The sequence below is a fragment of the Hippopotamus amphibius genome, chromosome 7, assembly GCF_030028045.1.
Source record: "Hippopotamus amphibius kiboko isolate mHipAmp2 chromosome 7, mHipAmp2.hap2, whole genome shotgun sequence".
Lineage (NCBI taxonomy): Eukaryota > Metazoa > Chordata > Mammalia > Artiodactyla > Hippopotamidae > Hippopotamus > Hippopotamus amphibius.
The window spans coordinates 3,134,516-3,151,494 of NC_080192.1; the positions used below are offsets into that span (position 1 = coordinate 3,134,516).

Sequence of the window (16,979 nt, forward strand, 5' to 3'; positions counted from 1 at the left end):
CCTACTGCGCCTGCGTGCAGGGTAAGCACAAAATTCAGAATCATGATGATCATGGGGAGGGAGAGTAAAGAGCTGGGCCCAGGGAAAGAACACGACAGCATTGACTGTGGGTGTGGTCTAGAGTCCCTGTATTCATCTGCGTACCTTCTTGAAAGTCTGAAATGTGTTCTAGTGTTTTAAACAGATGGCTCTGGCTCTGTGAGGGGAGGTGTCTGCAGACACAGCCACCCGGAGGGTCAGGGAATGCAGTGCCTGGCGTGCTCCTCAAAGACACATTTCTGTAAGTCTGAGTCTCCCCCGACCCTGTTCTTCCTACACGATGCACAGAAATCTTTCAAAAAGAAGGCTCAGCATCACAGCCACCACAGAAACACAAATCAAAATCACAATTAGAGGGACCTCCCTGGTGGTCCAGTGGTTAAGACTCTGCGCTTCCACTGCACGGGGCACAGGTTCAATCCCTGGTTGGGGAACTAAGATCTCAAAAAAAAAAAAAAATTCACAATTAGGTACCACCTCAGGGCCAAGAGGATGGCAAAAATTTAAAGATAATATGTGTTGGCGAGGATGCAGAGAAACCAAAACCCTCACACACTGGATGGGAGTGAAAACGGGTGCAGCCACTCTGGAAAACAGCCTGGCAGGTCTTCAAAGGGGCCAACAGTGACCACGTGACCCTGCGATCCCACTCCAAGGTACACACCCAAGAGAAATGGAAACATGTCTACACAAAAAAACTTGTATTATTCCTAACAGCCAAAATATGAAAACAGTCCAAATGTCCAGCGACTGATGAATGGATAAAAACAATGTGCCGGTCCACACCCTGGAACAGTCATCACCAGCCCGTAAAAAGGGACGCTCCGACCCGGATGAGCCCTGAAAACGCCACACGCGGTCAACGAAGCTGGTCACAACGGGCCACACACACACACTCAGCTTACCTGGAATGTCCGGAACAGGCCAACCTACTGAAACAAAAGGTACACTGGTGGCTGCCCGGGGCCGGGGAGGGGGAATGGGAGTCACTGCTGATGAGCTTCGGGCTTCTCTCTGTGGTGATGGTGGTACAACTGGGTGAAGATACCAAAAACACTGAATTGTACGCTGTAAATGGGTGAAATGTATGTTATGTAAATGATATCTGTACAAAGGTTTGGGAAGGAGGGAAGGCGGAGGGAGGGAGAAGCGAGGGCGGGAAAGGACCAGATGGGCCCCTCCTGGCCCAGGTGCTGGGGAGAGGGTGTGCACGGTGGGGGAGGCTCAGAGAGCAAAAGCGTGCCTTCAGCACCCAGCACCCAGTGATCAACATCACTCAATAAACCTTTAAACAGGCCCAAGTCCACCCCTCCCACCCCGAATAACAGAGTCTGCACCGCTACCATCACAGAATATTTCAGTATACTTCATGTGGAAAGGACAGAAATTTTTATCATCCTCCAAACTAAGAAAATGAAACCTAAGGACTAATTTGTTACCGGCAGGCAACAGCAGGGACCACGAGCAGTGTTTTCTGGGTCCAATTTGTATACATCCTGATGACCACACACCGAGCCACCAGGAAGGACTCTCAGAAGAAGAAATGAATGAGAACAAAGGAAGCGTCACAGGTTCTGACCCTGTGACATAACAGAGGCTCCCAGCCGGGTGAGAGGTCCAGACAAAGGACAACACAGCACAGGGTGGGTTAGGAAGGCACAGACAGCGATGCCCACGATGTGCCCTGAAGAGGACCCCAACTAGAAGTGCCTCCCACGAGAGCCCCAAGTCCCCATAAAGGTCACCCCTTCTGCATAAGGCACGGGGGATGCCGCTAAAAGACAACAAAGAACGGGCAAAGCTAAGGTTTAGAGCAAGAACCGGGAAGGGCGCTCCTAGGAGGATGGGGTTCCCGACAAGGGCAGGCTGGGCAGATGCAGGGATGCCCGAAGGAGAGAGGCGGGCCCCAGGGACCAGCGCCATCTCCTCGGGGTTCTGTCTACGCTGCCTTTACAACACTGGTCAGGAAAGCTTTTTTTTTTTCTTTTTTTTTTTTTTGGTCTTGCCACGCGGCTTGTGGGATCTCAGTTCCCAGACCAGGGATCAAACCCATGCCTCCTGCGTGGAAGCATGGAGTCCTAACCACTGGACCACGAGGGAAGTCCCCAGGAGAGCTTTTTAAAAAACTCAGAGTCAAAAGCCGTCCGCCTGAGGGCCTACTTGTGGACAGCCAAGCTCCAGGGCGTGGCCTTCACAGAGAGCACCACGAATCAGCGCTGTCTCAGCCGGTGACCAGGGACCCCGAGGCTGCCCCACCCAAGTGACTCAGCACCCCTGGCCAAGCACCTGCTCCAGGCCCAGCCGGAAGCCAGCACCGTGCAGACGCCTGGGACACTGCTCCCACCGCCCGGACACTCATCAGGATACAGGCAGGCGCTGGCGTGGGGGGAAAGGAGCCTGAGGGACAGGGCAGAAGGCAGCACGGCAGGAGGAAGGGGAGCCCAGACCTCTGGGCCTGACAGTGAGGTGATTCTCCCCTGCGTCTCCCAGCCAACTTCTTTCTGGTCTGAACTTGGAGCCCCTACACCAAGGCCCCGGCTCTGGAACAAAACTGATGGGACACCACCAGAACAGCTTTTTTTTTTTTTTTTAATCAAAGGCTAAAGAGCAGTGGGTGAAAACAGCAATGAATGAAAGGTTGAAGAGTGGGAGGAGATAAAAGTAAGGAAAAGAAATACATGCAAGCCGCGGTGTCCTAAGCACCATAAGACACATGAAAAATCATATGGCCACGTTTACGGCGGACTGCCTCCCCGTGTCTCAGATGCATGAGGTGAACAGGCGAATCGTGCAGTAACGCAGTTTACAGAGCTCATCAACCTCTCCTCTCCAAGCACAGTCATTACTCAATGTCTCCTTTGGGTTCAATAGCAGTTTTCTGAAATATGAACTAAATTAGCGACTGATTTACCATTAGGCTCGTTCTAACCACAAAGATGCTCCGCAGATTTATAAAACATGCTCAGAAGGGGTAAGTTTTCCAAGGAAATTAACTTTAGGGGACTTTGGAGGGAAATGTAGGAACCGCCATCATGACAGCAGGAAACAATTCCACGGCCCCTCACTCCCCCGGCCCCGGCATCAGGTGCAGACACACGTGGCCCCACAGGACCCTGACCAGCGGACCCTGCAGCTGCCCCACGGTCCACAGCCTCGCCACGCCACCTGGCAGTAACGCGCACCCTGTCCCACAAGCTCTCGGCCACCTCCTGTCCCCGCTGGGCCACGAGCTCCCTGGAGAGGGCCTGGAGTTTGTCTCCTGTCACCGTCCTCGGGGCCCCAGGAGCCAGCGGAGACCGCGGTCACTGAGCCAATCAGCAAGCTGCTTCACGGATGGCTCTTCAAACAGGTCTTAGAAGTGAGGACGTTGACGACAAGCTCTCCCCTCACGTGAGAAAGGCAACGTGTGAAATATAATACTGTAAACCAGCTATACTTCAATTAAAAGAAAGAGCAGTGTGTGAGCTCAGACACAGAGCAGCCCGGTGGCTGCCGGAGACGGGGCAGGGTGCGAGGGCAGGGTGCGAGATGGGTGAAGGGGGCAACAGGTACGGACTTCCAGCTACAGGACACGTAAGTCCTGGGGAGGGAACGCACGGCGTGGCGCCCACAGTGAACAACACTGCACTACATGTGGTCCCCCGGCCAAGGCTCCGCGCTCCCAGTGCAGGGGCCCGGCTCCCATCCCGGGTCAGGGAACTAGATCCCACGGGCCGCAGCAAAGACCCAGCACAGCCAAAGAAATAAGTAAATAAATATTTCTTTTAAAAAAGACTGTAGTGCCTATTTGAAAGTTGCTAAGAGAGTAAATCTCACACATTCTCATCACAAGAAAAAAGCGTACGACTGTGGTGATGGGTGTCGACTAGACAGACTGTGATATTTTGCACCTACATGGAATCCTTATGTTGCACACCTGAAAGTGATACAATACATCAAAATACATCTCAACAAAAAAGCGATGTATGGCTAAGGCGCCAGCCCACAGCCGGCCCATTTCCCTCCTCTCCCCTCCTGGCTGCTCTCAGCCCCCGCCGGCCGACTCACCTCCAGACTCACCGCCCTGCGCCCTTCTCCTCTCTCTCCCGCTTCCCATCAGCCTGTCTGCAGGCTCCTCACACGCCCCCGTGCAGCCCCAACCCACTCCCCAAAGCCCAGTGCTTCACCTGCCTTCTTCCCAGTTTACAGGAGATCACGCTCTGCTCTCTCCTGACGTCACTGACCATTTCCAGTAAACAGTCAAACAGCTGCCTCCAGCCTGCACCCCTGCCGGCTCCCAGCCACACACTCACCACCTCATATTAATGGGTCCCACACGAGAATCAGCTTTGCCCCCACCGCACGCCTCACGCCCACTCCTCAGTGTCCCGCCCTCTGCAGTCACAGAGGTACAACACGACAGGCTCACCCTGCCTCGTGCAGCTCCTCTTCCAGCCAGCAGCCTCCTGGCTCTCCCGGGCCATCTGAAACCCACCCGCTGTCCCCAGTGCCCCTCTCCTCCTGATCCCATGACCCACTCCTTCCATGGCTTCCCCTCCAAGAACAGCGATCCAGAATCCACCCTCACCTCCTCCATGAAGCCCAGCACAATCAGTGCATCTCCACGTCCTCCAGGACCTCCGAAACCTCGCCCACATCTGTGCCCTCCCCCTACATCGCTGTCCCCACCGGGGAGAATTGCCACAGCAACCCTGCGAATCCCCCAAAGGAGGAAAGAGCCTCAGAGTAAGGGAACAAAAGGACCAGGGACAGGCAAAGTGACGTTCCCTGCAGCATGGGGCCCAGAAATGGGAAGAACCCAGACTGCCCCGTCCCCTCTGGGCCTCCCGACCCTCTGCCTCTCTTCTGCAGGGGGAACGTCTAGGGGAACCCAAAAGCTGCCCCTCTCACCCCTGGAGAACCAGGAGAGAGGAAGTCAGTGTGCAAGCAACCAGGTCCCACCTCCAGCCCAGGGAAGGCCCACAGACAGCTCTGCTACAGTCTGTAAAGTCTGTAAAGGACGGCTCAGCATCCCTGCTACTGTGAGGACCAAACAGGATGCCGTGCGTCAAGCGCCTGGCACAAGGGAGGCGCTCAGTAAGCAGTCACAGGCATGAGGTGTCGCGACATCCACCTCCGTCCGCCTCCCCCTGGGGCGCAGAGCCAACACCTGCAGGGATGCGGTTCACAGCCGCTCCCCGCGGGCTGCTCCGGAGGGAGAACCCGAGCGCGGTCGGGTCTGCGCTCCCAAGGCTGGGCACACGGCGTCCCCTGTGCAGCCCAGCCCCTGCAAGGTGGGGGCCCCACTGCAGCCGGAGGGCCCGCAGGGCCAGTCCTCACAGGGCCTGTGATCGATGAGGCGCGGCTAAGCCCAGGAGGGGCGAGAAGACGGAGCTGCCGGAGAGGCAAGGTGGGGGGGGGATGTCACGCTGGTCGCCGCATGACTCTTCCGAGCGGCACGTGGGCCAGGCGGGACCCCTCGGGTGGGAACTGAAAGCAGAGACGAGGGCTCCCGGCGCCCGGGCTCTCTGTTTCCACGCACAACCTCTGACCCCACCCTCAACACTTAGCAGAGTGAAATACTTCCTCCAACTCATTTCTAAACATTTTAAAAAACAAAGAACAAATAAGCCTCATCGCGGATTTTTTTTTAGTCATTTTTGTCCTCACCTAAAATTAACACAAAAGAGTCCAGATGTGCTACATTAGACAAACATGTAAGAGGGAAAAAAATTATTTCCCTCTAAACTTATTTTCCAAAATGTTTCCAGACAAAATAAAAGCTGTTTAATAGCAAGAGACATGAACACTGAGAAACAAACAAGTGAAACAAACTGTGTATTTAGCAAAACCCCACCCTCGGGTGCCTCCACAGTGCTCACTGCAGCAAGACCAGCCCCACTCACGGGCGGCGACCAAAGAAACCCCCTCCCACGAAACACGGTCACTGCCGCAGCACGGACGCAGGAGAACAAAACTGGAGTAAACGGCCAGTCCAAACAGCCACTCCAGAAGCGCAAGCAAGAAAATAAGCCAGGTCTACAAACACGGAGGACAGAGCCAGCAGACGGGACAGCAGTCCAGCGCTGCCGAGGAGAGAGGGGCAGGGCCCCCGCTTGGCTCCTGGACCCAAGAGGACTCGGGACACAGAAGACGCCCCCGACTAAACACACTTTGCAGAGGTTACCCGAGGGCCCAGCCCGCCCACACTCAAGTTCCCCACCTGACTTCCCTCCAGCACACCTCCCTGACCCCCCACCTCCCCCCAGGGCCTTCCTGCAGCTGCTGTAAGGAAGCACCACAGACTCACTGCCTTCAAACACACACACTCATCATCTCCACGCTCTGCAGGTCAGAGGTCGGGCACGGTCTCCCCAGGCGGAAGTCTAGGGGTCTGCCCACCACATCCATTCTGGAGGCGATTCTGGGGAGAATCCTCTTCCTGTTCATCCAGGTCGCTGGCAGAATTCAGTTTCTAGCGGGTGCAGGACCGAGTCCCCATCTTCCTGCTGGCAGAACACAGAGGCCGTTTCCCACTCCTAGAGGCCACCACATGCCCTGGCTCAGGGCCCCTTCCTCCACCTTCAAAGCCAGCAACCGCAGATGAGACGAGCCACCGGTGTCCAACCTCTGACACCTTTAAGAGCTGCTGTGGCTGCGCCGGGCCCACCGGATAATCCAGGACCCCCTCTCCATCTCAGGGGCAGCGGATGCGCGACCGGAATGCCCCTCTGCCACGGAACTGACATTTCCCAAGCTCTGGGGATGAGGATGCGGACATCTTGGGGGGACCCCATCCCTCAGGCCAGAACCCTGGGGGTCACCTCAACCCCCAACACCCCACCCATCAGTGACCCCTGCGAGGTCCACCACAGCCCAGGCCTGTCCACTGCCCCCGCCCACAGCCGCGGCCCTGGTCCCCACCTCCCACGCCCACCTCCTCTCACCCTCTCGTCCAGGAGGAGGAGGAGGATGGACTATCACCCCTCAGGGCTTCCCCATGGCTCTCGGGACCAAGACCCCAGTCTTCTCCAGGGCCCGGAAGCCCTACGTGCTCTGGGCCCGCTCAGCGCCCTCCTCACTTCCTCCGCGGAGCCTCCCTGCAGGAGAGCTCCAACCCCGACGCGCACCTCCACGTGGCAGGCTGGCCCCTCCTTCGGCCCCCCGTCTCAGCCCAGGTGAGACCTCCTCCGGGGGACGTGGCATTCTACGGCTGCGGGGCCCCGCCGTCCTGCCCCCCTCGCCAGGGTGCGGCCGCGGGAGGCTGCAGACTGCTTGCGTACCACGTGTCCACGTCTCCTTCAGCCTGAGCACCCTGAGGCCCACGTCCCTCGGCTCTGCCTTCAGTGCGGTAAGGTGCCCCCGGTGTTTCCTGAATGAACTGTCCCCCCACACGCCTCTCCTGCAGCTGAGGACCGACGGTGGCCTGTGGCGGTGACAGCTGAGCCGCTGGCCCGTGTGCTCAGGGCCTCTTCGTGGCTGGCGGCTGTGCGCTGAAAGCTGTCAGAGCCAGGGCACCGCGAACTGTCTCCCGCTGCAGCGCCGCCCCGCGCACCCACGGCCTCGCCATGCGCAGTCCGGGCCCTTCGTGCCACCACCCCACTCACAAATGTCACCCGTCACCCGCCCCAGCTGCCCGCCCACCCTGCTGTCACAGAGCACACGCCAGGCAGAGCCGTGCTGAAACAGCAAGTGTCGGATCCACGCTGAAGGGCTGTCTGTGTTCTCACACCCCGTGTGCTGGGATTTCATCCTGGCATTTGCAGTAAAGTGTGGCAAGAACGCCAGGTGCAACTGCGGAAAGCGACAGCCCCGCAGGAGCCAAGCGCGTCAACGGCGCGAGAGCACAGGCCCCCCGAGTCCGAGGCTGAACCTTTTTTGATTCTTTTTTTTTTTTTTACATTTTCCTCTTTTATTAGATTTTTTTTTTTGAGGTACACCAAGTTCAATCATCTGTATGTATACACATATCCCCGTATCCCCTCCCTCCCTCGACTTCCCCCCACCCTCCCCATTCCGGCCCTCTAAGGCATCATCCATCCTCGAGCTGAACTCCCCTTGTTATACAGCAACTTCCCACTGGCTATCTATTTTACAGTTGGTAGTATTTATACGTCTATGCTACTCTCTCACTTCCCCTTCACCCCCCACCCCCCCAAACCTCGAGTTCTCCAGTCCATTCTCAACTTCCTGATTCTCATCAAGCCCCCAGTCTCTCACCTGGATGTTTGCAAAGCCTCCTCACGGGTCTCCCTGCTTCCGCCCCGGCCCTCTCAGTCCCCAGCCTACCTGCAAGGCAGCAGCCACAGGAGGCCGGATACACCAAGGGCAGATCCCCCCCCCTCCCCCGGAATCCTGCACAGGCTCCCCTCACTCAGAAGAGAAGACCGAGAGTCCTCACCTTTTTCGCTTGTGTGTTTTAGCCACACCGCGCAGCATGTGGGATCTTAGTTCCCCAACCAGGGATGAAACCAGGGCCCTCAGCAGTGGAAGCGTGGAGTAAACACTGGACCACCAGGGACGTCCAAGAGTCCCTGTCTTTACTGGGACCACGAGGCCCAGCACCCCCACCTTTCAGGCCTCGTGCCCCACGACTCTCCCCGCCTCAGCAATGGTCACATCAGTCACCTTGCGATTCTCCTCAAACACACTAGCATGGCCCCCGAACCAGGGCCTCTGCCCGAACTCACCCCTCTGCCTGGACCACTCCTTCCCAGCCACCCAGGAGGCCTGTTCCCTCACCGGCTGCAAATCTTGCTCAAATGTCACCTACTCTGTGAGGCCTGACCAGGCCAGCATGAACCAGCATGAACCCTCCGCACAGCACCAGCCCCGCACGATCCATCCCACTCCCCTGCTTTGTTTCCATAGCAGTCATCACCTCTGACAGTCCACTCTCTACTTAACTTTGTGATTCTCAGGGACTTCCCTGGCTGTCCAGTGGTTAGGACTCCACACTTTCACTGCTGAGGGCCCTGGTTCAATCCCTGGTTGGGGAACTGAGATCCCGCAAGCCGCGTCGCACAGCCAAAAAAAAAAAAAACCTAGTTATTCTCTGCCTCTCCCACTCCGCTGTTAGCTCTACGAGGGTACAGATGTTGGTCTATTTTGTTCAGGGATGCATCTCTAGCACCGGCAAGCATTACTGGCACATAATATGGTTAAATGAATATTTGCTGGATAAATAAATTATCAGACCCTCAAAACTGGTCCAAGAGGCCTCTCTCCTCATCCAAGAGGACAGGGTTAGGCCAAGCAAATCCCCTCCTGTAGGTCACAGCCACTGAGGTCTAATGCAGCTCCCTCGGTGACACAGGCAGAAACTGATGCCCCGGCGGGAGCGTGATGAAGGTGAAGGTCACAGAGAGATGAACAGAACACAATGGCTAAAACCTGGACCGCCCAATTCCTGGTCAGACATCCTTCCACTGTATCACTCACCCTGCCTCATCCAGAAAAGAAGTTTCTAAGAAAGCATCAGCCAAGTGTGTAATCTAAGGACCAGCGTGTGCCCAGAACAGGGGATCTACCAGCAAGACCACCTCATGCGGTGTGAGACCTTGGCCAAATCACTAATTCTCTCCAGGGTAACCTGGAAAACAGTTTGGATCAAGCACCACTTACTGATTCTGCAGTAGCAACGCAAAGATGAGTGAGGCACTCTCCCTAAACACACAGAGCTCACTGTCTGGGGAAGCAAACAGGCACCTTCCACCTTCAACAACACTGAGTGTGATGCACTGAGGGGCGCTTTAGTCCAGACCACGTGAAAACAGGCCAGGCTTGACCAGCAGGTACACTGGAGGCGGGTTTTTAAAAGTCTTTAGAAAGTAAGCCCAGCAGGGATTTCCCTGGTGGCCCAAAGGTTAAGACTCCGCACTCACGATGCAGGGGTGCAGGTTTGATCCCTGGTCGGGGAACTAAGATCCCACATGCCACACGGCACGGCCAAAAATAAATAAGTAAATAAAAATAAAGGCAAAATAAAAAGTAAGCCAGGCAAAGGAGAGGAAAAGGGCAGAAAAGAACATTCTGGTCAGCTATGAAAGCATGAAACGGACAGAGGCATCACACAGCAGGTACACCAAAGAACCTTGAAGTCCAGACAGAGGCATCACACAGCAGGTACACCAAAGAACCTTGAAGTCCATCAGCACCACTGAGGACAAAGCTCAAAGCAAGGGGGGCGGGAGATGGGGCTAACTGAGTGGGCTCAGGTTATAAAGGCCGTAGACGTCATGCAAAAACGCCTCTCAGCATGGCACTTCGGGCGAAACAACCAAGGGGCTGTAAACCAGCCTACCTCCTGAGCGTCAGGGTGTCCTTGGAGGACAGAGTGTGTTTTCTAAATTCTAAAACACCAGGGACACAAACACTTGCAGAGTGCCAAAAGAGCGCCTGGCAAATAGTAAATGCTTGACGAATAGCAGCCACTACTGTCATAAGGAATTATTACTAAGGAATCATTAATCATAAAGGACTGTGTTAACACAAAAAAGCCTTTACCAGTTCTGTATTTTGTGGTGGGTATATTCTTCCTCCTCTGAGTTTCTCTGGGTTGAGGCCCACACTCAAAAAAAGTTAATCAGAGGAACCACTTGAAAGAGCTAGCACGGCTGCTAGAATCCAGCTAGGACCTGACAGTACTGCGCTTGTGAAGGTAAAGACCAGGTACGCAGCCAGTGATGACGACAGGGAGGTCATCTACGGACAGGAAAATGGGCACAGCTTGGCAGCCCCTCCCGTCGCCTGAAACAGCACCACAGCCAGAAGCGAGGCCACAGGAGGCGAGGGGCACACGGCAGCTGTGCAGGTCTTTCCGGACAAGCCACCCTCTCCTCCTCGCTCTGCCCTCTGCAGTGACAGCCTCCAGCAGTTCTCCAAGACTCCACTCCAAGTCTGGGACTATCAGACAGGAGCTGCTCTCAAACAAGCCTGAGGCGCAGCACAGTATCAGAATCCAAGGGAAAGCAAGGCTGTCTTTGGGAATGCAGGATTTCACAGAAGAAAGCCGAGGACAGTATCATTTTCCTGTGGCTGTCACAACAAAGTACCACCAGCTCAGTGGCTTAAGACAACAGAAATTTAACCTGTCCCAGCGCTGGAGGCTAGAATTCCAAAGTCTCAGTATCACAGGGCCGTGCTCCCTGTAGGCTCTAGGAGAGGACCTGTCCCTGCCTCTCCTGCTCCTACTGGCTGCCAGGAATCCTCAGCCTGCCTTGGCTGGTAAAGGCATCACTCCACTCTCTCCATCCTCACATGCCATCTTCCCTGTGTCTGTCTATGTGCAAATTTCCCTCTTCTGGTAAGGACACCAGTCGCTGGACCAGGGCTGACCCTAACCCAACACGACCTCATTTCTTATTTTAACTTGATTCCATCTGCAAGTACCCTGTTTCCAAATAAGGTCACATTCATAGGTTCCAAAGACCTGACTTTGCATGGGAGGTGGGGAAGCCCCCGCGGGAGATGAAACACTGTTGAGCCCAATACAAGGACAAATACCCAAGAGACGCAGTCGTCAATCCAAAGGTTTATTTACCATCATAACTACACACAGGAGCTGCGTTATTTCCACACCTCGGTTGGTTGTTAAAAATTAGAACCTGTTCAGACTGAGGAGGAACCAAAATCTCAAGACCTAAAATCAACACACAGAAGTTATACCGGCATGTGGCTCCTTTCCCCTGGAGTGTGTGTTGTAGATAATTTGTTCCTGTCATGGCTAGGACCTCCTATCCTCTGGTATTCCAGAAATTTCACAGCATCCTGGACCCTGACATGGGTTTTAATTAAACCTTTTATTATTCTTCAATCAAGCACAGTCCTACAGAGTAAAATCGGGTCTCTGGCCAACTTCAGGGACGACTCCCCCCCACCCCACCCCACCCCCTGCAAAGTCACTGTTCTGAGCAGTCAGTAACTCACTCCTGCTAACTCCCAGGCCACTCTGAAAATTAAACCTTCCTGACTGGACACAGTGGATTCCAAAGTTGACAATTCCCTCTCTCAAACGATAGTGTTTATTATGCAACACTTACGAATACACTGTGCTTACGAAGGAGTCTGTACTGGGAGTTAAGACCACAATTCTTAACTTTCAGTATTTCAGACCTGAGTTTCCAAGCTGAACCGCGTGTAGGAAAGAAGCCTCGCGGCTCACCCCTAACCTATTCCCACCGGCAGCTGCTCTCACCCCAGGCATTCCCACGCCACGTCTGCAGGCTTCCCGGGGCCCTGGCCGGGCTGGGCGACACACCAGTCAGAGGAGGACTCTGGAGCCGCACAGCTCCCGGGGGCACTCGGGTCACTGCGGGCACTGAGTTCAAAAAAAAAAAACCTGTTCTCCCTTGCTTCCTGCTGCTGCCTGAAGACCGGCGCTGGTTTTGAGGCCAGAAAGCGGGAATACAGGAACCGGGGGGCGCCACTTGCACGGCCCCCGCCCCGGCGCCCGCGCGGCCGACCCGCGGGCTGAACGCGCCGCGCCCCGCAGACCCCCAGCCGCCGGCCGCTCCCCCCCATCGGCCCCTGCCCCGCGTGCGGCTCCCGGCCCCGCCCAGGCCCCGCCGCGCGGGGCGACCCCGCGCCCCCTGGCCTCTGGCCTCTGACCCCGACCTTCCCCGTCACACCCACCTGCCCGGGACCTTGCTGTTGCTGCGCTTCCAGAACTGCTTCCTGGCCCCGTCGCTGGCCATGGCCCCTCCTCATCCCTCAGACGCGCGGCCCCGACACTCCGAGCGCGGCCCGGCCGCCCCGGCGGCCCTGTCCCGTGCCCCGGGCAGCCCCTCAGCGGCCCCGGGATTCCTGAGCGCGGAGCCCACAGGCTCTTCCGCCTTCCTCCGGAAGTTGTGCCTCCGCGCGCTCGGAAGTCCCGCCTCCGCCCCAGGGACGCGTGACGCACGGCGCCGGAGCCTGACGTCACTAAAAAGCGCCTCCAGGCCGGCGCCGTGGAGGTATCGCAGGCGCGTGGAGGGAGCCCAGGCGCCGCGTCGTTCCTCAGCTCGCGGGCTTCTTCGGCCTGGGGCCCGGCCCGGGGTCCTCTTACTGGGCGGAGCAGCAGGACAGGGGGCCTAACCCCCGGGCAAGGCGCCGCGGAGACCCAAAGCACCCCGGTGCGGGTTGTGGTCGAGGAGGTGTCGTCGCCCGCACTTGAGAGGGATCGGTAGATGCCAGGGGGCTGACTCGCCGCTGCAGTCAGTGCGGCGAGGGGAGACCCTTAGCGAAGCGGCCCGGAGTTGGGGAGGGGCGGGGGGCTGCCGGGGGAGGGAGGAGGGAGCCGGGGGAGGGGCCGGGAGTGGGGAGGAGAGGGGCGGGGAGGGGTGGGCGGGGCTTCTCGCTGAAGCCTGAAGGTGCCCCCGCCTGACCGCGGGCGCTTGGACGGTGCACGTAAAAGACAGCCAGGACCTCAGTGCGACAAGCAGGAGTGACGGTGTTGATTTCTCTGTTGGATACACGTTGAGGTGATATTTTGTGTATTGAGTTCAGTAAACTGTATTGCTGAAATCATTTTCACGTTGCTTTTTCCTTTTTCTGAACGTGGCTACCAGAAAACGGGAACTCCACGTGTGGTTTGCTTTGCGTTTCTACCCTAACCCGAGAGGCCGGGCCGGGCGTTTCAGGCCGGAGCTGCGGCGCGGCTCGGGGGAGCTCCTTGGCGGACCTGGGCCGGTTCTTGGTGATCCCTCCTGATCAGAGTTTTCCGCGCTTCCCTGCTTGCTGGTGAGGAACGTTGGCTTGGTACTTGCTAGTCGCAGGGTAGGGTGCTCAGTGCTTTACCTGTGACCTCAGTCGTGCGCCCCTGCCCGCAGAGCGCAGAGAGTGGCTCTCGGGTCCCCCGTGTCTTGTCTTGTAATGGCCAGGCTTCCGGCAGCCCCGGCCCACCCTGCCGCATTTGCCGCCTGCCTGTCGGTTCTGTCTGTCTTCACAAGAGCCTGTAAGGCGGTGCAGGGCGGGCGAGTGAGGCCTGTGTCTTCGGCTTCTGCAGCCAGGGCAGTCGGGTTTGTTAAATGCATGACAACCGTGGGACAGTTCCAGGCACCCCCTTCTGTCACAGCCGTGGAATCTCCCTGAGGTGATTGCAGTGGATCTTTGGGGATCCCCTGCTGACAGACCCTCAGTAGCCCCTCAGAGCTCCTCTGCTGCGTAGCCTGGGGAACTCTGCTGGCATCCTGTCCTTGCATGACGGTAAATCTGCAGAGATCTCCTGGTGAAGCCTCAGTGGGTCCCTAGGGATCCCTTCCTGGACATAGTCTCAGAAAGCCTCCTGGGATCGTTGCCTAGTGGAGCTCAGGCCAGCCGCAGGGATCTCTTCCTAATGTACAGCCCGAGGCTTTCGCAGAGATCTTCCTCAGAGATCAGCTGCTCACAGCCTCAGGGATCCCCTGCTGACGGGATTTTCCCCAGCTCAGTTTAGCTTATTGCAAGAATCAGTGAGTGGGGTGACTTTTGGGACAAAGACATTAGAGTTTAGAAAGGGGGATTGACAGCAGTCAGCGACTGTCAGATGTGATGATAACATCTCAGACTTGGTTGCTCCCCATAACATACCACTGCTCTCCTGTCTGCTATCTCTAGGCAGGGGAGTTACACACAGACCGTGTTTGACTTGAAGGCTTCAAGACTGTCTGATCAAAGGATTACTGGTACCACCAACAGAAACCTCAGCAAGCAGTGAGCCTGTCTGCAGCCAGGCTTGTGGTTGCTTTAGGTTACGTTGGGCTTGAGGTCAGATGGGAGGCCTCAGCCAGGCGCTAGGTGAGAGGACGTATTAGTCTCCAGATGAGGAGATGGGGTTACACAGGGGAGGGCAGGCCAGGGCGAAGTCCCAGGACCGGTGGTCAGGCGTAGGTCAGCATAAGAGCAACGTCATCGAAAAGCAACGTCAAGACAGAGTCTCCAGAAACAAGTTCAGGCAGGGGGCGTGGCAGAGACCGCTGTGCAGGGAGTGTCTGGAGGAAGGTGGTGTCTAGGCATGGCGCCCCTGCAGGCAGCGAACAGGAGAGGCTTCCCTGCACTGAAATTCAGGCGAATGTAAAATTCAAACCAAGGGCGCATCATTCACACTTAACAGATGCAAAATGTTTAAAAACCTGTCGATGCCAGAATTGATGGGGATGTGGATTTATGAGCCGTGCATGAATCAGAGTGCTCTGACTCACTGCTGGCAGGAGCACAGATCCATCCAGCAACCGGGGACAGCCACTTAGCAATTGCAAGTAGTTAAAGGTGCACACACCCCACACGCCAGGTGCATCCCCCAGAGCGACTCGCCTGTGTGCAAAGACAGGAATGTTCGCTGCAGCTTTGCTCCTGGGGAGCGCTGATCAACTACACAGTTATCCGGAGAATGCTGCCTGATACTAAAAATAGATACTTATAGGTCAACATAAATGGATTTCACAAGCAATGTTGAGTGAAAAAAAGTTGAGTATAAATGCGTGTGGCACGATAGCACTTAATTCCCTTTTCTTAGAGCAGAGGAGTGCTAGAAGCTAAATGCAGGAGTGTGTTGCCTCTGGGTGTTGGTGGGGACTTTGATCGGTAAGGAATTGATAGAGGGTTCACTTGTTTTATTTCTTCAGGCAGGTGGACTGTGTTCAGGTGTTTGTTTTATCCTTTATGGCTTTCTGCACATACAAAGTTTCATAGTACATAAAAATATAATTATGGAGCTCTTACTCTGTTACATACCGAGCTACCTCAGACACTCTTTGGAAAAGGCAAGTGTCAGTGACGCAACAATGAAGGAACAGCACTCACTGAGGCTGTAGGAGTGGGGTCCACTGATAGGCTTGTGGCTGGCGGTTCACACGGAGGAGCTGTGACGGGACGAAAGGCAACCTGGAAGGTTGTTGCTGAAGCCAAGAGACGAGAAAGCTGGGCGCTGCGTCACAGGTGGGGTTGAGAATGGCTGGATCCATGGCGCGGGTTGAGTACCCCAGGAAGCAGGTGGTGAGACAGGTGTTTCTATGCAGGCGGCTTCCTGGGGAGAGGTTGAACTGGGAGGGGTGCGGTGGAGCATCGGGGCCACCCCCAAGGGCCCTCAGAGGTGTCTTGAATTGAGACGAGCAGGTGGGGCCTTTGCACGGCTGCACAGACCAGTCATGGAACGTGGGCTTCCCCCTGGGAGGGTGCGCGTAATCTTGGGCGAGGAGGCGCCTTCTGCTGGGGGCCGTTCCCAGGGAGGGGCCGTCAGCAGCCAACACGGCCAGCACTGAGGGGCACGAGAGCCCTGGTCCCCTAGGGGGAGTCTGGGCGGCGTAACGCGCGCATGGCCGCTGCGGCCGTCCTTTGCCCCCCTCAGATCCGCCGGCTTCACGTGAGTTCCCCACCTAGGAAGACCGTTTCCAGGTTGGTCCCATTTCTGGAGAAACTTCCAAGAGGAAGGTTGACGTGATCCTGGAGCCACAGCAGTCACTGTCCCTCCACCCTTGCCTGTTGTAGACTCCCTCCCCCGCCCCCAACCCTAACCCAACCTGGTCGCACTTCTGCTGTTCTAGGTCACTTACCTGCTGAGTGACCCAGACTCAGGCCTCGGGGGCCCGGGTCACTGATGGTGCCCTTCTCAGGCAACGGCTGCCCCACTTGCTGACATGCAGAGACACGCAGGTGCCAAACGTATCCTTCCTGCCCCCACCACGCAGCAGCGTCCCTACCTCCCCCGATGGTCAGGAGGAGGCCCCTTTGCTTGCCTGCTAGTCTCTTGGCACAAGGAGCCCAAAGTGAGTGAACTTAAAGTTCGGTGAGACTCTCCCTGCCGCTCTGAAATTCACGGGACCCGGAGAAGAGGCCAGAATCGTGCAAACAGGAAACACAGACCGCACAAGAGTGACGGCAGTCGGGGCCTCCTGCTTCCACCCCTGCTCCACACCTGTGTCATCACCTGGAGGGGGTCACAGCCCCATGCAGGGCGGACACCACGTCCTGAAGGACGGCGCCCCCAGTTCCACTGCCCTGTCAGG

General features: G+C 56.6%; 1 protein-coding gene across 4 annotated transcripts in view; it reads right to left on the bottom strand.

The window, feature by feature from the left end:
- Positions 1-12,904, bottom strand: part of TBC1D22A (TBC1 domain family member 22A) — a 289,717-nt gene extending 276,813 nt beyond the window's left edge. The window contains exon 1 of one of the 4 annotated variants that reach the window (XM_057742532.1): positions 12,652-12,904. In XM_057742532.1, the coding sequence (XP_057598515.1) occupies positions 12,652-12,713 (62 nt within the window). In that variant the 5' untranslated portion in view covers positions 12,714-12,904. The remainder of the gene's footprint in view (positions 1-12,651) is intronic. The other 3 variants (XM_057742530.1, XM_057742533.1, XM_057742531.1) reach the window with 3 other exon arrangements.
- Positions 12,905-16,979: the final 4,075 nt, after the last annotated feature.